The sequence below is a fragment of the Typopeltis vanoorti genome, chromosome 1 (assembly GCF_054136105.1).
Source record: "Typopeltis vanoorti isolate ZY-2024b chromosome 1, IOZ_Tvanoo_1.0, whole genome shotgun sequence".
NCBI classification, from domain to species: domain Eukaryota; kingdom Metazoa; phylum Arthropoda; class Arachnida; order Uropygi; family Thelyphonidae; genus Typopeltis; species Typopeltis vanoorti.
This window is the reverse complement of record NC_143549.1, coordinates 124,666,588-124,691,227: the sequence shown is the minus strand read 5'-3', so window position 1 is coordinate 124,691,227 and position 24,640 is coordinate 124,666,588. Positions and strand designations below refer to the sequence as shown.

The 24,640-nt window shown below is 33.2% G+C and overlaps 2 protein-coding genes across 2 annotated transcripts in view; both read right to left on the bottom strand.

The window, feature by feature from the left end:
* The window catches only part of LOC150110385 (uncharacterized), a 155,619-nt gene that overhangs the window by 49,043 nt on the left and 81,936 nt on the right, over window positions 1-24,640 (bottom strand). The window lies entirely within an intron of this gene.
* The window catches only part of LOC150110386 (uncharacterized), a 40,162-nt gene continuing 27,818 nt past the window's right edge, over window positions 12,297-24,640 (bottom strand). The window contains exons 5-7 of the mRNA XM_090393424.1: window positions 18,133-18,231; window positions 15,898-15,974; window positions 12,297-12,381 (exon numbers count right to left, since the gene is read on the bottom strand). Of these exons, the coding sequence (XP_090249550.1) occupies window positions 15,924-15,974; window positions 18,133-18,231 (150 nt within the window). The 3' untranslated portion in view covers window positions 12,297-12,381; window positions 15,898-15,923. The remainder of the gene's footprint in view (window positions 12,382-15,897; window positions 15,975-18,132; window positions 18,232-24,640) is intronic.

Below are 24,640 nucleotides of genomic sequence, written 5' to 3'. Positions count from 1 at the left end.
TAATAGTAGTTATAATTGTTGCCTAAAGATATTTATCAGAATCAGTAAACATTATCTTGAAGTTATCTTCGTGTTAGTAGTCCTGCGTTTTTGCTTATTAATAGCCGATACGTGTAAATTAACACGTGATATTACAGAAGACATACACTTGGAAACAAGTCAACGGATACTCTCATGGAACAGGTGTGTATCGTGCCATGTAACGAGTCGCGTGTTTCTAGCGTATCAATTGGAAGAATATAATGCTCCATGTAAGTGCACCTGAGTTCGAATGGCTGCGTAAATAGAATTGGCCAAGTTTTAAAAGACGCATTGTGATATGATTCCATGTTATAGGCCTATATGTTCACTAAAGTAGGCCATTCCAGTCCACCATCAGTGATACCATGCTGATAATGGAAGCGCAGGAAGCCAACCGCAAGTACTGCCCGCAGTGGACGACCCACCACACTCACCCAAAGTGACCGTAGACTGATACAAAGGATAATATATAAAAATCGCCAATGGTATGTCGATATGTTGAATGTAGGGTTCCGGCATCGACTGGAACACGAATCTGCACAACAATATTCGGAGGCTCATAACATGGGATTCCATGGTAGGACCGTAATATTCAATCCCCACATTACCATATGACATGCAGCATCGTCATCAATTGGGAAAAGAGCGTGTACAGTGAAACGTGGAAGCTTGCAAAAGCTGTGTTATGGAGCAACATATCACGCTTCACTCTCGAAAGAGCAGATGTTCGTGTTGTGTGGTGCATGCCAGGGGAACGTCTCTTACCAAAAGGCGTAACCACAACTATGACATACAGAGGTGGCATCGCGATGGTTACAGTTCTGTTTTTTTTTTTTATTTGCATTTTCCATCTTTCTTCGCTTAAATGGTTTAGTTCACAATAAACGCATAGTGTCAGTGTCTACTGCCTAATTCCTAAGCTGTAGAGTATTGAACAATCAGATATGCTATATTATATATATGAAATTTAAATTTATATATAAATATAAATTCAAAAAAGAGATCGCATTTTCTGGGAGAATTACAAATACGAATTTTCACGAACACAGGACATGGAAATATATGTAAATCTTGCAACCAGCTGAAACAAAATATTACGGCTAAAAACATTGGAGCGAATGAATTCGAGAATGATGAGTTAGTTTTTAATCGACCTAATCGTTGTTATCTCTATTGGAGCAAATATTTTAGGTGGCATTTAGGGGATTTTGATTTTATAACTCCATCCAGTCAAATTTCAATTTTTGGATGGATTTGCCTTAAGTTAGTGGCTATCAGAAGTAAATTATGAAATGCCTTTTAACAAATGCCAAGAAGAATATATTGGTAAGATGTTTATGTCAAAACAAATCGGAAGTTAGCATTATTAAAATAAGGAAATCTTTCCATTTAAGACAGGAAAAAAGGGATGTATTTTTGAAATAAAGAAAAGAAGAATTAAATTAAGGTTATTTATATATATATATATATATATATATATATATAACTTCAGCTACTTTTTACTTTGTAGATCACAAATTAGGGTTGTACATGTTGATATTCTGACGCTGAAAGTAATTGGGGTAGATGAGATTTATTTATCTCAGAACGAAAACGACTTGGACGACAGAAGATAAAAGAACACAGTCTTGTAGAACTCACGAATTAGTTGAAAAGTTTCAAGATAAATTTCTATACACTATCACATATAATGTGGGCCCATAGAGAAAGATTGTAAACCAACAGAAGCAAGTAGACAGACTACAAATTGGATATATATCTACTTATAAGATATTTGTTCTGTATGTGATCATATATCATTGCTATATATTAATGGATATTATTTGGCATTTTTTGTTAGAAATTTAGGTATCTTAAGACAGAAGTTCGCCCTTTCTATCTAAAGTGGTGCAATTCATATTAGGTATTGTTTAGAGATTGAGTGATTTCCAGAAGACTTGATGTGATTAATATTGCAGGTTAATGGTAAATGTTTTATTAAAGTCTCCATTTTATACTTGTTTGGTTGGAAATACATCCAGCTTTAGTACAAACAGAAAACGAAGATGGAAGATTCGACGAAAGCGGGTTGTGATGTCGGTGGTTCTTATAACCAACGCATTTACATACACTATTTGAAGAATAGTTAAAGGCAGTTTAGTTAAAGGGAGAGTTTAAAGTGTAATGAGTAATTAAGGTATCCATACTACTACTCAAGGCGTTTTAGCGATGTTCTCACTGCAAATGTTGTTATCCGAAGAAAGAATCAATAATAATCCAATGAAAGAAATCACTGTATCAAATACAGTAACGAATGTCACTGTATTTGAATGTCAGTGTGCGTACTTGTCACCTACTAGAATATATTGACATATGAATATGATGTGAACTGAACAACTTCCATCAACAACTGACACTAAAAAAAACAACTGATTAAACGAATTTGATTATTTAAGGATTATTTAATATTTCAGTAGATATTTTAGCACTTCATGTGAGATGAATAATAATAGAAAATGACTCGATATTTACATCTCATTAAATGTTCTTTTTCTTCAGTACAGGAAAAAAATTAAGTTCTGAAGAAAGGAAATAAAAAAACTCACAATGAATGGGGAATTCTGCGAGTCCCAGAAACTGATAAATGATATTACGAAATTCAGCAGAGAAATTTCAGTCACTCCCGCACAAAATGGCAACAAGAGGACATTATGAGTTGAAATCGCTCCGACATGGTATATCAAAAACGTACATCTGCTAAAGAATTAACAAATCATCCATCCATAGGGATAGTTCATTAGTTAAAAAAACAACCCAGGATATTTCTATGTTGTCTGTGTTGAGTGGATATCTCATATCACGGCCTGAGTAGCAAAGCGAAATTACGACTTAAAAGTATTGGAAAAATATGAGATTTCAGTTCCTCTCAGAAAGCTTGGAATCAGTATTGCAGGCAACAAAAAATTGACACTGTAGTGTTGGAAGTAAAACCACATATATTTACGAAGTTCTGAAAGGTGGTATGAATTAGAAATTTCTAAAGTTTCATTGTTTTATATTTCTGACTCTTGCGGATAAAGTGTTCGTACCCACCGATTTCACATTTTTGAAGGATTTTGTTTTCAGCTGAATCCGGAGTTCGTCGAACTTCGGCACAGGGAAGTAGGTTTTCAGCCTACAGATTTTCGAATTTTAACTAAATCCACATTTCTTGAAATCGAATGAAACACCTACGAATGCACACAAATAAATGCTACTGACCTGTTCTCAATCAGAAAGCTAACTGTCACACCATGGGAATGTTCTCAATGAGATATCGAGATCTGAAACCAACGAATTTCCTAAGCCTTTAAGTTGTGTGTGTGTGGGGGGGGGGAACCACCTATTACGGGACAGTTTCCAAAAAAAAATTCTACGATTTCCTTATGCCTGATGCAGTTAACTCGATAGTTTACAGCCATCCTCAGCCTATCTTCATATATTCTCTGTTCTATGTGATCGATTGAACGATTGATGAAGAACGATTGAACCCATTCCGTTCAAACTTAATATGTAAATTAACTCTTTGAAAAAAATATTTCAATCAATTTTAAATTTTTCTTCGAATCAGACACTGTAAAAATATATATTATTTACCATTGACACTTGGATTTTTTGGGTGACATTAACTTTATTATTCTCTCGACATTAATCTTATGCAGTGAATATTATCTTGCACTAATATTCCCGTGCAATTTTTCTCGTTTTCGTTTTATTTTTGACAGTCTATTAATTAACCAAAAGAGTAATCTTTTGAATCTCGCGATTCTAGTTGCATTGTTCTTTAAACAAATAAGATATTCAAATATCATTTCGCGTTTAACTTACAATATATATTGCGATCCTTAATGTTATTTTGTATTCAGAACAAAATAATAATAAGAATATTTTGTCAATGCTACCAAAACTCACGTTATATCAACTAATAAAAGAAATTAATTAAAGAAACAGGAATAAATTCTACAAAATGGACAAAATTAAAATGTAAGCTAATAAAAAAAACGCTGCTCTATAGAACCTCAGGAAGGATATTATAAAGTTATCTATCAGCTGTCCCCTATGAATCTTCTCCAAAATCTGTGAAATGGAAAGTCAGCGAAAGGCTTGAAGAAGCTTCGTTTGAATATACGAATGTATTACAGCAAACAAATAAAACAGCCTCCGTAGTTCAGTCGGTTCCGACTGAACTACAATGATCGTTAGGCAAGGCAATGCCGTACACGTTAACTTTTGCCCACTCTCTCTCTCTCTGTCTGTCTCTCTCTCTCTCTCCCTATACATTCATTTTAGCTGAATTAATGTGTTGGAGGCAACAGCGGGAGACGAACACTTCTCTTCTTATCTCTAACATATGAATATTGCAACAAAGTGAAAGTAGGATTGATACAGATAAAACTTAACTAAAATGATGTTTCTAAGAAAAACGAAATGTAATCATTAATTTCAATATTTGAGTTTTTTTTCACATCATTCTAGGCATTGAATGTAAACAAAGATTATCTTGATTCTGTAGTAATACACGTGGAAAATAATGTACTAAAATGTGCCTTGAAACTTTTTTTTTCGGTGAAGTAAAAACAATATCATTACCCTTGTCCTGTTTAAGAACAGGTGTAAAGAGAAATCTACACCATCTGTCCTTATTCTATGATAACAAGTAGATATCCCAACAAGAATAAGTTAGTCAAGGCACTGTTTTCTCTCGCAGCTGCTAATTCCCTGACAACCAAAGAAAGTGATATGTTATAAAAATATGAGATCGACCTCTCCAACAAAGGAAAATACTTTATAAAACTTCTTTTAACTGATGATGTGTCATCCAATTTAATATGATGGTGAGATGCTTTTTTATCATCCGCAATAGCAGGAACATTAGCCAGAAGAAGAACCAGATAGCTTCGGGCATAATTTCACATAACAACAACAGCTACCAACTCCACAATTCCCCAAATCCTCCCATCTCTCTTTCTAGTAATGTTTTCAATTTTGGGCAAATCAGTTAAAAAAGCAACTTGAAATTTGAGAACATCCAGAAAAGCACAATCCAGATAGATGAATATATGAATCATGGGCTTACTAAAATTGTTTACTCAGATATTCTCTTTTCCCAACATACTTCTTCACTATAGATATTTTCCCTGGATATTTGCTGAACTGACCGCAATTATACTTTCACTTTTCTCTAAATCTGTGGGCAAGATTAGCGTGTTATCTTCTAGACGATAGCTTTCCCCATATTGTGTTGGCGTGTGACAGTAGCTCGTATCAATATAAGAAAGTTTCCCTTTGCTGGAATTTCTTCTTTATGACTTTTCCCAAAACAAATGATGTACGACAGCATCCGTAACAATACGGAGTGTGCATTTGATAATACAAAACGAGGCAATGTAAATTATTCGCGTCTTCCTTCAGTAAGAAACAATACCGATAACAATAAAGGAACAGAAATGTATTTCGTAAATATTTTATCTTCATTCAATTAATAAATTCCAAAATAAAACAACTGAATCATTCTGTTTTTATCATCATATAGTGAAAAACGTATATGCATTCTTCAGTACTCTGTTAAGGTTTATCAGTAACTTGAATTGCAGTTTCTTTTCCCACATCAATATCGTCTTTATTTAATTAATTAATATACAGTTAATGGGTTCATTGATTGAAACAAGTTCACCGTTCTCTATTTTTTATTTATTTATTTTTTTTTTTTGAATTAAGAACATTTGGTGATAATTGTTTTTTTTTAATATTTCTTATTTCATTTATATTTTTGTTTATTTTTCTTTTCTTTTCAACCTCATAACAAATATGATGCAAGCAAAGTTGTTGAAGGAATACAGATTATCATTATTCTATATTGCTATGGATTAAACCTAAAATTTAATTTTTAGAAATTTTAAAATTTAATTTTTACTTCCGAAGTAAAAAAGTATGACAATCGGATTCTACTGTATTTCAACGATTCAAGTGTGCAGTATACGGTATTGGCAGAAATTCCTCGGCACTTGGTAAAAGTGTGAGAAGACATGTCCAAACTGAGTTTCAAACTGGGGTGGTGACTTTGTCCCCGTATCTTGGATTTTAATAACTGCACTTGTAATTGATGACCAATTATAACTGAGAAACAAGTTTCATATACACCTGACCTTTGCTTTCCGCTTCATTGGCAACAGAAGAAAGGCGTATCTGGCAAGAAATTCGGAACCAAGTCAGTATACAACTTCTTGTTTTCTGGTTAAAGACAGATGACACCGATATATTTTCTTTAGCAGACAGACACCTAGGGGCCAGTAGTTATCAGAAGCGAAGATGTTAAAAAATTAATGTTAACCAAAACCAATTGTGTTGTGCATGTAACTATAGCAGCAAATACATCCTTCTCTTGCATATTTGCTACCATGGTTTTTAAAGGCTTAAGGTATTTGAAGGCTGATGCATTCTCGTATTCAGTTAACCTTCTTTTGAGAGTACGAAGATGTCTTGAATAACTCGAAGTACTACTTCTACTACTTTGAGAAAAAGTGATGTTTTACATCCTTTTTGAATGTTTATAAGTGTGCCACCCATGAAATGTTTATTAAAACTATAGTACATGACGTACTAGTTAGGCTGAGGACTTTCTTTTGTTTCTTTTTTTTTTGTCAATTATATACATTTTTGGTATTTTTTCAGGTTGCCCGGAAAACCTCCAGAAACTTTACACGGAACTTTTTTCATGTCACTCATGTCCTTCGATAAGTGGAATGGTCGTCTCATGCTGGCAATGAAATTTATATCCTATCTAAAGATTCTCAGTAACCACCAAGCCCAAGGGTGAGATTGGAAGTGTTGCCAGTTCGGTGGAGAGGGGGGGGGATGCGACAATTGTGCAGCCAACCAGGCTACGTTTCTTCGAAGGTACCATACGAAATGAGATCAATTATTAGTCAATGTATTACGTTATAATAAACTAGTTATCTAGCTAAATGAAACAATGTTTATGTTTATAATTTACATAAAATATTAACTAGTGGGGTCATGTAGTGTGCATAAATATAAATTAGAAATGCCAATATTTTTCACTACGAATATATTCTACTGACCATGTTGTAAGATATTTGAGTTATTTATTATAAGCACTGAGCACCTAAAGCAAATTGTTCATCTATTAAAAAACAAACACTGACTTCTCCACTACTTACAACGCTCTGGAGCTTACCTAACATGTTCTCCTTCCAGGTTCACCTTTCAGATGATCTCTGCTATTTATAATGTATATCATCCCCACCAAAGTGTCATCTATGTGGAAACCTCCTCATCAGCCACTCACAACCTAGTGTCTTTTGGCATCAACAATAAAAACTGGGAAGATATCCGAAATTAATAAAAATTTGCGTTTTCATTCAGGGATACCACTATTGTTTCCCATTCTCAAGATTCTGACAGTTGTTGCCACATGTGACAGATATTACTATGTCAGAATTAGGATATTCATTGTTCACTATGTTTGGCTTTCAAAACGTATGGCTTTCCCACTAAGATCACAATACCTGAAAATAATCGCTAACAGCAGTAAGTCTGACTTGGAAAGGTCTAAATAAAGCAAGCTTAGTACCCTCTGGTGCTCTGCAAAAGCTGAATGCATAAATTTCACACATAGGTACTCTCGCCTGGCTCTTTCCCTAATGGCACTATTACTTCATTACCTAAAAAAAAAGCTAATCTTCTCGCATCGTTATTTTCATCCAAATTCCGATAGATAATGAATATAAGTCAATATCAAATTTACCTGGATCACCGCGTCTAATGCGTAGATTTTGTTTCGTAGAATCCTGTAGGCGTCTACGGAAAATCATTCCACTAATATTGAATATACTAGATAACGAAATAAAATCTCATCTTGATATGATACCACCAATGCTGCCGAGGAGAAATATTTATGAAAGAGCTTCTGTGTATTTTCATCTCCTCAATGCCCATCCCACATTCTGTACTCACAATAAAAGATGTCGCACACAGAGCTAATTCTTAAAAAGGAGCCATATTGCCTCATAATAATTTTTTGATCATCTTCAAAACCAAAATAATAAAGAAGGTTATCAGCGATCAAATTATTCGTTACCAAGAAAATTGTCAAGTAATTAGGAACAACTTGTATGATTTCCGCTATTCTGGATCCATACTATCTCCTCGCTATTGTATGCTACCTACTTGTGGACAAGTACCATGGAAATATTTTGGAAAATTGGGCTGTTACATCTGATTAAATTTGGTATCGAGAGCTTCTCATCAACTGGCATCTTATACTCTTCCATCCACTTTATTAGTTTGATTCGGGTTGTTCATGTTTGTTATTGCAGAGGATATTCTTTCTTTATATTTTTTATAAATTTCATCCACATTCTTCCTCATATATCTGTACACTCCACTCTTAATGATTCAAACTAATCCAATTCAGAGTTTTTCTGAGGAGAACATCAAAAACCTCGACATTCCTTATACAGATCTGATAAAATCCGAGAAATCTTGAAGTACTGAAAGATGTGAAATCTTTAATAGCATCTAATATAAATGTCATATGTGCTGATATCCATACTATAAAATGAAAAATAAAAACGAATAACCTTTCGCTTGTTATGTACCTCAGTAATTTTCTGCTTGGCTTTGATAATGATCAACTTATCACTCCTGTTCTCCTTTCTAGAACTGTTACATACTCGTAGCCTTTCCTGTCAAACAAAACTTCCACAGCATTTACTTCTTCAAAAAATTTTGGTATTCTCTTTAACTAAAGCAGTTACTTTTCCTATGTTCCAGAAGGTAAATGTTTCTAAATCACAAATTTTGAAATAATCTTGAAATATTGCTCGCTCATTTACAACGGTACTTCCAATAACTCTAAAAATTCCTTAATACTGTTCAGAAGAGAACAATTTGGCTAACTACTGACCTTTTCCTCAGAGGTTCTCTTCAGCTACAGTCATAAAGCAGAGCAGTTTCCGTCCTCTTTAAATATTTCCATAGACGCCACTAAGCAGAACTGCCATCCGTTATACCTACCAATTTGACCAAACCTACAGTAACACGACCAAGAGTTGTTTAACAGTCATTTGAAGTTGAATTGCTGACAGATTAACTAGCTACTCGCATTCATTTTTCGCTTCATCTTATTTCGGTTCTCTGTAAGAGCCCTTTCCATGCGATATTCTGCCAAAGCCACCACTTCCAGCTCCTTAAAAAGAATATCACCAGATTATTTTACTCTTTGATCTCTATGTATACACTGCATCTGCATGTTATTGGTTTTTCGGCCTACTCTGTGTGGGAAAGATATTAAAAAGACTATGTCATCTACAATCAACAATCTCACTACCTTATTCACATTACTCCGTCTAATGATAATACTCATTATCCACCAGCCATACGTTGTACGACATATACCCTCCGCTAATGATGTTTTTATCTGTTAATATATTGTTATACGTTTATATGTTAATATATAAGTTATGCAGAATACTCGCATAATTAAAATACACTTAGATAATATACAAATCATTGATGGATACAGATACTGAAAATCCTTCATTATCTCTATTTGTTGCATCAGTGCAGTTTATAAGAAAAAACAATTGATTTATTAAAATGTTAAAGATAATCTTGCCATTACGAAACGTTTACTAGAGAACTCGAAAATTTAATGAAAGAAAATCACACTGAGTGGGGCACCAAAAGAGTCACAGAAACAACAAATTAGTACTATGAAATATAACAGAGTTTGTAAGGGAAAAAATCCTGAAAATGAGGTGAGGCGATTCTAAGTTAGGAACGCTTTGATATGGCATATCAAATATGATCATATAGTCGATATAATATGATTGTTTGATTGGTCCCAAACGGTATTAATGAACATGTCACTTGGAGCACCGGAAACAGGCAGTGCTTGAAAAAAGATCAAATTCGAATTTCATTAAAAAAAAAAAATGGGTGCAGTATTGCAGTTCTCTTGCGGTTGCAGTTCAGTGATTTTGGAACTAAGACCATACATATTTATGACCTGAAGGATTTCCAAAATCTTGACGTCTTCTGATTGCTCGACGTTTACAATTATTATTTCAAGTTGATTCGAAATTGAACTGGACATGAAAGTTATAAAATAGAAACCGATCAAAATTTTGTGGGATTTCCCTCAAATGTGATATTTGAAAAGAACTTATTTCACGTATTTTCTTTGGTAATATCATTTGTACCTTAATCATACTTTTATTGTTTTTATGAACTAATTTAAAAAAAAATGATTTTCTGATTGGTTAAGTTGAAACAATGCGTGCATATGATTTACGTGTGTTCCTTATCCACTTACATAATATATCTGCTTGGTTCTCTATAAGTCATCGCCAAGAATAACTGAAAAGTCTCACACCATAATTTCTTTCTCAAGAATTCAAGGTAATTCCTAAAGAAATATGTCGAAAGATATAACATTATAGCCTTCATACTTTAACCCCAAGCAGGAGATATTGTGACTGAGATTGTCTCGTTTAAAGTGAATACATTTAGATGTTTCAGGTCGATTTCCCCTGTATTTCAACTGAAAAATTCAAGAAGGCCGATAACGTATAATGAATCTGAGAATAGTTTCCATATACCATTGTGTATTACTAGTATTGTTCTACGAATTAATTTAAATCACGATGATCATGAATAAACGTCTACTAAAACTTGTACGTTACAAGCAAACAATTTTAAATGTATGAAGTTTCTGAAGTTTTTTCTAAACACAACTTCGTGAAATCAAAGATAATTTATCCAATCAATAATACGATTGGGTTTATTATGTAGAAGTATTATTGGCAGTATTTGTTTTGATGGTGAAAATCTAAAAGAAAAACAAAATATGAAACATTATTGGCATCAGTAGTGTCTTTAAAGTAATGAAAGTATCATCGGTTTTAATCCTTTTATTTTACTAAATGAAGTTCTCTTTTCTCACCTCGGCATTGACAGAGTTTTCCTAACAGTTCATAAATTATCGGATAACAGATTTTTAATGTAAGCAAACTTATTTTTCCAACCCGAAGTATTACAAAAATAGCGTGGCAATCCTGTCGTAAGTCGACTTGAAAGTATTCAGGACAACTGCCTACCTGTCATCTGTAACTTAATCAAATATTATCAATAGCGTCTTACTAATAATTCAAAAACTGTGTAGATATTACGAAAAAATCAGTTAACAATATATTTTACAGTATATTCCCTCCTTATTGTTCACCAAAAACATCAGTGATAACGTCATTTTTGGGATCAGGCGAAATCAATGTGGCCTACGCCAAACATTTACGTCACTGTCATGATTTCTGATGAATTACAAATCCAGGTGGCCCAAGTTAACAGACTTGTTGCGGGACTTCGGATATTCTTTCGAGTTAATATTAGTCTTGGTTGTACAGTTGTATACTATATAATAAACATATATAAACAAATATACTATATAAACAGAGATATAGTATAATTTATTCTATATCTCTGTTTTGTAGCCTTGCGCTATGGATTCAGTGTTCGGGCCTTGATATGTAATAACCAAATTACATAATGAATGTACGAAATTTTATAATGCAATTTCATATCTCGTATGTTGTTTGCCATCTGATTAAATATCCTTCTCTCTCTATTGTTTGCCACTTGTAAAGAATCTGTTAACGAAATATTAATGATTATATTTCTATTCAACTTCCACCTAAAAAAAAAAAAAAAAGATTTAGTGCAAACAATAGTTCCGTGAGAGGAATAAGAATTTATTTTGTAGTTTGATTAATGTTATATTTTATTTTGTAATGTTATTTACTTTACATATACCAGAAAGTGTGCTTTAGAGAGAGATCAAACCTTTAACATTTCAAGTAATTTCGGAACACTATTAAGGCACGCTGTAGGCTTTCGCAACTATGAATTTCAACTCCTCTCATCTAAAAGAGTTCTTTTATTTCATTTTTTTACTTGTTTTCATTAAGAACACGATTTAAAACCACACAAAAAGTGTTGAGGAAAACGTTTCATAAATTCCGCTTTATATATTCACCATATATTAAGTGAACTGAAATGTTTCAAAATATGATTGCTAGACATTGAGAGCACTACTTTTATTTAAAGTTCAGAATGACATTTATTACACTTTGAATCTTCGGTTCCAAAATAGGTATTGAAATATAGCATGACTCACAAAAGTCTCTGCATTATTATTATTATTATTATTATTATTATTATTATTATTATTATTATTATTTCTGTTTTACAAAATTTTCTTAATTCAATGAAACAGAGAACTTATTTTCCTGATTCTTCATTAGGGAACATAAAGATTCTGACCTGCAATAAAATAAAGAGAAATGTATAAGTACATGCATGCTGTAGCCTTTCTATTATATATATATATATATATATATATATATATATATATATATATATATATATATGGACAAAATATCATGGATGAAACTAAAAGAGGCATGATGCTTGTTGGGTGTAAAGCATTTTGAAAATTACATTCAGTATTCAAAATCCAAAAGAAACGTTTTTAACCAATGCATTCTTCCTATATTGACATATGACTGTGAAACATAAACACCAAATGCAAAGGAAATTCAAAAATAAAGAACAACACAATTTAGTATAGAAAGAAGTTTGCTTCGTATCATAAGACCAGATCACAAAAGGAATACATGGATAATAAATCAAACCAAAATCTGACATTATAGGAAGACGGAAATATCTGAAGTGGCAGTGGGCTGGAAATGTGGGCATATTGCTCGAAGATAAGATCAACGATGGACAATAGAAATACTGGATTGGATTCCACGGGAGGAAAATCGACCAATATGCCGACCTAAATCACGATGGATTGATGATATCATCAGATATGCAGGAGTGACATGGAAAAGGAGGGACATGGACAGTTTTGGAGAAAACTTGGAAAAGCCTTCCTCCAGTAGCGGATCGCACTTGCATATGAAAAATTACCATGACTACAGCCAAATGAGAACATAAGTTTAATTCCGTCGTATTAATAAATTATATTATACAAAAAATGTATTATAAATTTCGCACAAATTTAATTGCTCTGCGTTTTTGGCAAAAAGTTACAAATTTCCTGAAGACGTAGTTATGGAATTAATGTACACCGCTTACATAAACCTATTTGGAGAGATATTTCTGTATGGAGTATATGCATCGCGAACTACGATGCAGCTCTCACAACCACTTACCATGCTTAGCACTAAGTGATTTAGAAATTATTGAGAGAAACCGATCCACTCCTCCTTCAGAGCAAGGATAACGCACTATTTCTTTTCGGTAAGGGAATTTTGAGTAGCAATCCATTGCCCCTTGCGTTCTTCTAAACGCATTCTTTTGGGATGAGAGCTGGGAAGCGTGAAGACCACGAAATTCGATTAATATCCTCGGTCTCCATAAGTACATGCACTGTTCATGTACTATACGGTGTGGCATTACCATCCATAAAAATAAATTCATCCCCTATAGTACCACCGAATATTCGAACATGACTTGGAAGAACTTCGTTGCAGTATCGTTCATCAGTCATAGTCCCTTTTACCAGCGCTTGTAACTCGGTCCGACCGTTAGGCATAATGCCTTCCCACACCACCTTTCAGGCACGGTATCTGTCCCTTTCAAGAACAATCTTGTTATGGTAAGTATTACCACATTCAGATCATATGAAGTGTCATTTAGAATAGGAGGAAAGACGAAAACGACTCTCATCAAGAAAGAATTCATTAGCCCATTGGTGTCTTTTCATTTTTTATGGATGTAACACTAGCGAATGCATGATCTACGATGAACGCTGTTTAAAGGTTCGCAGTCCACAAGCATTTTGGCAGAGAGGCCAACTTGTCGCACACGTCTTTCTACAGTTTGCAGAGATTACTGCATTTCCGTGCTTGCATGAAGGCGCCTTGCATGCTGGCCTTAGGCAGGGTCGATTTCGTTTGCTGCTATAACCAAACCTCTGTCTCCATGCTCCTTGGAAGAGCGAGGGCGACCTCATGAAACGTCTGGAACACATTCCATTTGTGGAATCGCTTGCCCAGAGCCTGCATACAACACTATGTGAGATTGCAAACTTTGTGTGGCCTTCTTCAAGCATTTTAATAATTCTTTCCTGCGTGGAATCATCTGTATTAATATCTATGATACATTAAAAGACAGCAAAGATTGCAAGTTTATTCACAAAAGTGCTTCCTTCAAATACGATTTAGTTAGCGCAGACTTTTTCCCTCTTATCCTGTTGAATGCTACCACGTGATCCATTTGTACGCAATTCGAAATTCTGAATGTGTATCCGCTTTCCACTCGAAATTGTCAGTTATACAAATTGCCACAAGCTGATTTGTCTGAATTTGAAGTTGTATTCTTCAGAAATGGAGTTCTTTCCTAAGCTTTGGACACCTGTGTGTGTGTGTGTGTGTGTGTGTGTGTGTGTGTGTGTGTGTGTGTGTGTGTGTGTGTGTGTGTGTGTGTGTGTGTAAATATGCAACTTTTGTTTTGCACTTATTTTTCTATAGGTATCTTGTGTGTATAAGATATTAGATCACAATATACCATTTATAAATGTGTTTTATGATGTCGGTTTCATGAATTATTTTATCGATTTATTTGAGAACTATTTATTTGGCAGTGTGGGACTGCCCACTTTTCTGACAGATTTTTACAGGAAGAACTAAACTTCACAGAAACTTACAGATAAGAGATAATCTCCTTTTCGAAATGGCCATCTCAGGTGCACAATTCGTGGAAGTTTTCTGAATGCATAGAGGTTTACAACTAATAAAATGAGCATTTAACTAGAATTTTTATTTTGGTTCCTGTAGTAACAAGAAATATGACAGCATATGTGAAATATGACATATGAATTCAGTGGATCACAATTATAGCATTAAAACTGTTATTTTAATAAGTCTATGATTAATGTTCTATTCGTTTTTGATATTTTACAACAATCCGAACGCATTTACTCTTTCACTTAGTTACTCAGTTCTTCTTTCACTGCATCTGTATGCATCCATAAAGAAAGTACATCTGTCCGTATTATGGAAATGGGTGTGAAAGCATATATAAATTCTACTTTACAAAATATCACACCAAACTAAGAGACTGTTAGTGTGTGTCATTGAAAGTTATCTGTTAACGTAATAATGAATGACGCTACTTGGGATGAATATTGTTGAACTGTTAGTCGAGTAACTGGTTATAAGATTCGTTTAAGTTATTGTTACAATCTCTGTTGTTCTTAAATTCGATCGAGGTCTTATGGTTGCGTCTGTCGGTGTCGACCTTGTTTTGTATTCTTAACAGGTGTGTTTCATTTCCAGGCGAATCGCCAATGATTTATGCACCAGTAGCTGTCAAAATTTAAATAAACAAAAATATAATATAATAGTGATAACAAGCATTTCATATGATCGTTTTAATATAATTTGTATGCGATTATAATGGATCTTTTACGTACTTGTTCATAATTCTACTCTCTTCTTTCATTATTTCCTAAAAATTACCAACAGGTGGCTTAATGAAATATATCAGTTACATCATATAAATACTATGTAAACAAAAACAAAGATTTTTTAAGTACGCCGATTGATCACCATACTATAACTATTATATTTCAGAAATATGAGTACATTATTAATATGCATTAAAAATATCAAATATGGATAGAACGTTGAAAACTAGCAACAAATTTCCAAAATGATCTGGGTATATAAAAAAATCTTTATTCTGAAACTTTCTATGTAAAACTTAGTCTCAAAGAAAACGTAAGATAGAAAGGTTTGACTTACCATTCTTTATAAGGCAAATACTTACTTTATCATTAATCTGAGACATGATATTCAAGATTCCCAAAGCAAGCAGTCTAAGGGAGTGACGTCAAATCCACATTTCTGGAAATTAAAATAATAAACAAATCACCATGATCCGTTCTACAATTACATCTTTAAGAGTGTGATACTTATAAATACAAAATATGGCTTTATTTTGCATGTTACCGATTATAAAAATAATAATTCATAGTTCATCAAGTGAGCGTATATAAGTAAATATTTTTAAGTATTAACCGCAACAACTCCATATTACAATACAAGCTCTCAAGATACTCAAGATATTATATTTTTCATTTAGTTCTCGTTTTCTATTTGTTAGAATAATACTAAATTACATACCGAATCATGTAGGTTTTTTTTTTTTTTTGAAATCCTCAAAAGTAAATAGATGCGGCACACTTTCTTAACCAGGTATTGCCAGTGGTACAAATGCAGAATCAGAGTTTTCAAAAGTACCTGAGTTTCTATGATTGTAAGTGACATCAATAAGATGTGTGTCACATGAAAGGGGAAACAAAATTTATAATTTAAGATAAATCCAATGAGCGTAGAGCAACTGGAGTTTCGTAAATATATGAAATATCACATGTCAGAATAGAAACATTTCTTGCCAAATTCAAAGAACCATTGACTACTATTATTATTATATCACACCTCTAGAGAGTCCAAAAACTCATACATCTACTCTACAACTCTTTGTCTCACTACTCCACTAATATTCATCTAACACCAACGCCATCCATCATAATGCCAACCAGGCTGGCATTACGATGCACCTTTTATCACCCACCTTTCTCGGTGAATAGAAGGCTGTTTTCTTAATGTTCGTAGGATTACTTGTTGTAGTTGGAATTAGTTAGATAACGTAAACTTCTGAGATAATGGTTAGCATTAAAAGTTAATAATAAATATGCGTGATTAGTTAAATATAAAGAGCCAACAAGAGCCAATTTTTGCGATCAGTACTTTCCCCAGCTTTGCAACGAGTTGCCTGAGATTGTACTACGTACTAGGACTACTTGCGTTAGCTCACGCTAGTAACCGCCGATACTTTTATAGTTTACTATATTCGGCATGAAACTCTCTGATTCCAATCTTTGAGTTTCTTATTCGGTTTTAAAACAATGTGGGATTTAATATCCCCTTAATTTGAATAATGCGTGATTAGGTTTAAGTAGTTACTAAAACAGTGATAATTTATTGTATTAGGATATTAATTTTATAGTTTTGTGTGGTATTAATATAATAATATTGTATGGTATTACTATAATAATTTTGTATGATATTAATTTTATTTCTTGATGATAATATTTCCGTGATAAATAACTTTAACGCTAAAACGTTGAAGATACAATATGTAAATTACATATTTCCCAGAATTCAAAAAATAAAGAACCTGTAATCGTCATTATATAAACATATATTAAGCCTATATTAAAGAAAACCAAGTTAGCCATAGTGTAATTGTGCAGACATTTTGTCACATTTTGTCTAATATTTCCACTAAGTGCAGTCTTCGTGCATATACGGGTCAAAGAAACGACTTCCTGGAGGCGACAAGCCTGCTACAGACTGGATCGGTGAACTGAATCTTAACTTATAAGTGTTTTGATCATTGAAAGTGTAATTGCCTTTGTTTTACTCCAACTGTTTGTTACTTACTGTTTACATACTTATATTGACTTGCATGTATCTATATAACTTCCTATAGATTGTGATACGCTAAATAAATAAAATAATAAATAAATAAATGTGCATTCACTTAACATAGTTATTAAGCAAATCGAAGTATGAATTATGTCATCGTAAATTTTATACTGGCGAAATTTTCCGAATATATCCCATATGAAACAAATCATAGTAAAACCGAACTATGCCATTATTTTTGATAATTATATACAAAAAAAAGCTCGTGAATTCAAAATTAAATTTGAAAAGAGTAAGATAGATTAATTAATTATACTGATATCATTATGATGCGTTGGAAATGTTCCAGCGCAAAGCAGATCCAAAAATATCATATGTTTTTAATAAATAAATTATTTACATAATTCCTCCATCCTTTTCCTAAGCTTATACGTAGAACTGAAAACTGAATATTAAAATGTTTGTACAATTGTAAAATATGCCGAATTTTCAGAATTCAAAAAACAAGTTATATTATTTGTCAATTTAAAAGTCGTTTTCATTGATGCATGAATAAAGAAATATGCATTACCTTACTTGCTGCAAAGAATTCCTCTGTTAGTTGTGCAACTGTTAGCCCAGTTCGCTGTATTATTCTATCGACACAGCACATTGTAAATTGCCTCTTCAACTATGAATACAAACTTCATTTTAAATATATCCGTTTTTATTATTGGATTAAATTCATCAAATTTAGTTTAGATATACGAGTATATTGTTTCATATGCTATAAAAATGTGGGACACCTGCACATATAAACAATTCATGTCCTTATTAATATCAATTGTTAATTTATTTTAAAAGTTTGTTAATAATATGCAAGAGAAAGTCAGGGGTTTGTGCTCATCTCCTGATTTAGAACATTATTTAGATTCACCAATGCAGAAAACTAGCTTGTGTTACAATGATGCTTGTGATGTTACATGAAGCTTGTGTTACAATTCGTTCCACACTTGCTACATCAGATTCAAGTAGGACTGTGTGCAAAGCTGTTCTCTGCCCACAGTCCTACACTGCGATATTGCTGTACACACATTTATACAGTAAATACAGTATAGAATTTACAGTAACGTAATAATATAATGTCTAACGCTTACGATTCCATATCGCGAGATACAAAGATCTACTGCATTTAGCAAACAGCAACTCACATTAAAACATTTCTTTCTATATAATTACATTATCATATTGACAAAATACTATGATAAACATTGTTCTCGTCGTATTTTCCAAAAAAAAAAAACGACGTCTATAACAAACGCTGTTCGGTGCAAAATGAAAAACGGATCTGCATGATTTATGATATCTACCTGCAATCATATTTACAAAACGTCGACTTAATAACCTGCTCACCATAGCATAGGCATCTCAATACAACTGAAAACACATTATCATGTCTGGGTGTTTGATATCAGGCATAAGACAAACTATCCATCGGAAAAGAACAGGCGCAGATGATAAATTAGCTTTTAGTTTACTTAACATTAGACGATAACTTATTATTATTCCAAGATATTTATCGGATTATCAAGAAGAAATGCATGATCCACCCTTAATAAGTGGTATCTTTCTATCAAAGAATATATATAAAAATCAGAAATGTAAAAAATATTTTGAACCTTTTGATTCCATAGTAGTAGTATATCTGGTAATTGTTCTAATCCTGAATCGATGCATGCAGGTAGTTTCTCAAATGAAGAGAACTGGTAAAACAGATAATATTTTTATATGGCTGTGTTACTATCCGGCATTATTAGAAAGAAGTTCGAAAGAGTAGACGCTATCCACCATGAAAGGATCGAATGACCTGAAAAGAAATTAGCCATCCACTTCTAAAGGATGGAAGTAACACTCTATGATGGCAGTAAGTAAGACTTTATTCCAGTGCGATCACATGCACAGGAAATATCAATAAAACACAATTTACTATATTTCTAAACACTTGAAGCATTTTGCTAATGAAAGGAACATTCGCTATGAGATTCTCTGTGGATTTTCAAGAGAGAATTTTATAATTCATTCCTTGTTCTTATTAATTTCGTATTTAAGATACAGTACCGTTAGTCACTTATGCAATGATGAATACAGGACAATTGGTAGACGCAACGCAAAACGTAAATGTAATGTTGTCCAGAATCCTTAACAGTTTGATGAAAATAAACACTAATTATTATTAGTATTATTAAACAAGATCACCTGGTAGTCAGGGCACAGATCCAGAGCAGCCATATTATTCAACTATTGAGTTGCTGATATGAGTATGTTATTTCCATGCAGATCCTGGAAATGTGGCTCAACTATATCGGAATATTTTATTCCATTCAGGTGTTCAAGTTAAGTAGTAATTTTTTCACTGTGCAAATAGTTTTTTTTTAACTTTATGTAGACAGTTCCAATCAAACTGATCAACTTCTCATAAGGAACCTGAAAATACCAACTCACACAACAGAGAAGAGCAAATTTAAAGACAGGAACATGATTCACAACCTCTTACAGAAATATAAAAACAAGATAATAATAATAATAATAATAATAATAATAATAATAATAATAATAATAATAATTTCTCCAAGGAACACGGTCTTGTCGTGGCGGTGAGAATTGCGTTCTTCTAAGATGTTAAGAGCTACTTCTCATAAGGAACTGTTATACTGTTATAAATGTTATAACATAAGTTATGCTGCTGGCGGCAGTATAACTACCAGTAAATACGCCCTTGTCAGATAGATCTCAACTCAGGAGCCAGACTAACAGTGTTCAATCTCCCATTTTAATGATAAAAAGCAAGAAGATATCCATACCGGATCAATCGACGCCCGGGTCACCAAGGACTGCTTCAGATGTTGGGTATCCTGGGCATCAGGCGACAAGCGGGCTATAAGACCCAGTTCTCCTTGTGGGAAAATAAGGGCAGGAAGTTGAAAAGCGACTGGGAGAAAACAAACCAAAAGAATGGAACATAGAAGAAAAAGAGCAGTTATGAAAAACGTTTTTTCTGATAAACACCAGACATACGGGATTGTAGGAAGCGTTAGCATTTAATTTAGAAACAAAATTTCTCAGAATCTGCAATAAAAGAAGAAGGACTTAGGGACCAAAAGAATTTCATTTTCTGAAACTAAATATTTACTTAACTTCAGCTGCAAGAGTTACATAATAAACCAGTAGCTCCTCTAACAGCAAATGATTAGAATAGCTGTATCTAACTTTATCATTCAACTCAATGGGATTCTGACTATAAGACTACCAACATTAAACGCGTTGCAGAAATCTAAGTTAAAACAGTTCCACTTAAACGCAGATACTGTGATAAAAACCTATCACAACCAACAGTACAATGGAAATAAATCAACTCCTATACAGCATAGCTATACTGTGAAGGTTGCAAACCTCAACCAGATAACGAATTTAACGATTGGTCGAAAAGGCAATTTTTAAAAATCTAGAGGAACAAAAGACCAGATCATGATTGACAAATTTCCTCAGAAATTCAAACAGCGTAAAACTTGAATTGATTCAATAATGTTGGAGGCATTCGAATGCCTCCAACATTACTGATTCCTAAAATCACTACAGATATTAGGAATTAATAAAAACATACGATCATTTCTGGCTGCTGATATGAAATCATGGAAAGTAATTTTAATAGTCAGTAATGAACGATTCGCATATTTAGCATATGTGAAATTTTCCCGAGGTGATTCGTCACCATTACTCTTCAAAATTTCTTTGATGCCGTTCTTTATGATTTTGAAGAAAACTAAACTTGAAAGTGAAAGTCCTAAATATAATATTGAAATTTCTCATCTGCTTTATATGGATGACGAGCAGATTTATGAAAAATCTTCACAACATATAGATTCCATACGGAATACAGTAATAATTTTCAGTCAAGACATCCAAATGGAATTTCATTTGAATAAATGTGCAAATTTATCTCTTAAACGAAGAACAATTAATAGCACTAGCAATTTTAATTTTGATCAGGAGAAATTCACGAAAGCACTTCATCTAACGAACCCTATGAATACATACGAAGATCAGAAGCCAATCAGGTTCTCCATTCGATAGTTAAGCAACAGGTAGTATCGGAATATACCAAAACACTGAGATATGTTCTAAAAATAAACGTTAACGGATTAAAAACAGTTAAAGCAATGAAATTTTGGAATATGATAATGATCCGATTCACAGATAGTACAGCAGATTGGATAAAAGATGAACTGGAAAAATTGGACCACAAAACTAGAAAATTAATGACTATGCATCATCAATTACATCCAGGAAGTGATATTGATCGAATGTACCCGCCATAAGGAATAGGTGGATCTGGTCTGATGGAAGTAGTACAGATGTGGAAGAAACAGAAATTAGTTTAAAAGTTTATATCAACAATACTACTGAGCAAATGTTTCATGCTTTTAACAAGTTGGCCTTCTAAGAGCAATAGTATTACAAAAAGGAATCGCAAAATAAACGATATGTGCCCTGGAAAAATAAACCATTTCATGGCCACTTTATTTGAGATATCGAGGAAAAAATGGACGCGACCAGGACGAAGCAATCATGGATACAATATGGATATATTAGTAAAAGAAGCAGAAGGATATATTCAGCTGCTCAACAACAGGAGTTACAAACTGATGCAAACAAAGCAAACATTTCGAACATCAATAATAACAGAGAATGTAGATTATGTGATCTGAAAGATGAGACGGTAGAACATCTAATCAATAACTAGAGCCAAACAGCTCAAACTGATTATAAAACCATCATGATCAAGTGGCAAAAACAATTCATTGGCATGTATGCAAAAAATATAGATTTTCTACTTCTGATAATTGGTAGCAGCATAAGACAATATTGTAAAACGAAACGGAAAAAACTCTATGGGACTTTAGAATACAAATTGATTGCATTTGGAAAAAAATAAAATTGACATCACAATTATTGAACACGGACAAATTTGAATTATTGATCTACCGATAACAACATTAGAAATAAAGAATTGGAAAAACAAAATCGCTAATTTCGTGTATATAATTCACAACCAGCCAAGTTCGAAATTTGTAGCAAATTTTTAGATAATTGGTAGCAGCAGCATAAGACAATATTGGGAAACAAAACGGTAAAAATTCTGTGGGACTGTAGAATACAAACTAATCGTATTTGGAAACAAATAGAATTGACATCACAATTATTGAATATGGAGAAGTTTGAATTATTGACCTATCCATAACAACATTAGAAATAAAGAATTGAAAACAAAATCGCTAATTTGGTGTATATAAGTCACAACCATCCAACTTCGAAATCGAACTTGGCTGGTTGGGGCTTAAACACACCAAAGTCATACCAATAGTTATCGGTGCACTTGGAACAATTTCAAAAAAAGCTACCCAACTATTTACAAGAATCGATTAAAGAAGTGACCACATATGATCTACAAAAAAAAACGACATTATATAGAACAGTCCATATTATAAGAAGCTACTTTATAGTACCGATAGTAGAGTCGTTCCTCTGTCTAGGCCTTGTAAGCATACGAAGGGGGGCACGGTAATATCGCTGCTCCCACTTTTTATAGTTTTAAATCGGTTCCATCTCCTGTTTTTAATTTCAAAGTATTGCTGAGTAACTGTACTTGTCATGCCGAAGACAGTGATATAAAATTCACCGAAATCGGCTAATAGGAAACCAAATTTTGAAGTGCTGAAATGTGAATAGAGAGGACTGTGGTCAACAACGAATGAAGAACAAAGGCTCGCCATCTTTACAATCACACTACAGTTGTTTAAGGGAAAAAATGTGGCTCACGAAGTGCATTAAATGCCTGAAGGATATATCTTGATATAAACTGTAGGAAATCATATAACCTGTAGGAAATGCAGCACGATGCTACACTTTACATGTGCCGGCCTTTCAGAAACAACCTGGCAACAAATCCAATGCAACATACAAGGAATGGAAGTGCCTACTCTGCAGGGAGAACAAAGAAATACACCTAAGGAGCCACCTATGGCGCAGCCGATTATACCGGAGGCAAAATCAGACAATGAACTGAACAGACAAAAAAATACAGGTCAGTCCTATAATTTGAACTCCTTAAATATACTAATAGAAAATAGCCTAGAAACGATGAAAGCCAACTTAGTAGGTTTGCGCAAGAACTCTTTGACAAACAGAAGGAACAAATAACAAAAAAAATCTAGCGAATATGAAGATTTGGTCAACATAATAATTTAGCAGTGATAGAAGTGTTGCAAACGGTAAAAGACATTAAAATCAGCATTAACGCACTAACTGACAGCCAACACAATTTGATGAAAGAGATATCTACACTCAGTAAAGAACTTGATTTCCTAAAACTACAATACAAACGTTTAAATCAGCACCAAGATAAAGAAGATCTTGTCATAAACGGTCTTCCTGAAACTGCACCTACAGAAAACCTCACAGACGTAGTTATAAAATTAGGCCATGCAATTGATATCCCCCTACAGCTTAACAACATTCAGACTATAAATCGGATTCCTAGGAAGTGCAAAAAATCAAGGCTTGCCACGACTTGCACCAGTCATAGTTTGTCTTATAATCAAGTCCACAAGAGTCAGTCTCATAAAATCCAGCACACAGAAGAAACCAGTTGCCAAGGATTTGAACGCATCGCAAGAAAATACGCAAATTTTCCTATCCGAATATTTAACACTATTCAACCAGAATCTGTTGTACCAAGCAAGAAAAGCAAAAACAGAAAAAAATACCAATTTTTGTGGATAAGAAATGCCAAGATATTTTGATGAAGTCACAAACTTCAAAGCCGATACAAATCAAAAGCTCAGAAGACATAGAAAGACAGCCGCAGTGAAAAAAAGTATCTTAATTAGTTTTAATTAGTTAGTCTCGTAATTAATTAGAAGAGTAACTAATTAATTAGTTTTAAACTAATTAATTAGTTATTTATTAATTATTTTTCATTTAATTAAATGAAATTAATTAGATTACTATTTAAATTAAAAACTAAAATTAATTAAAATCAG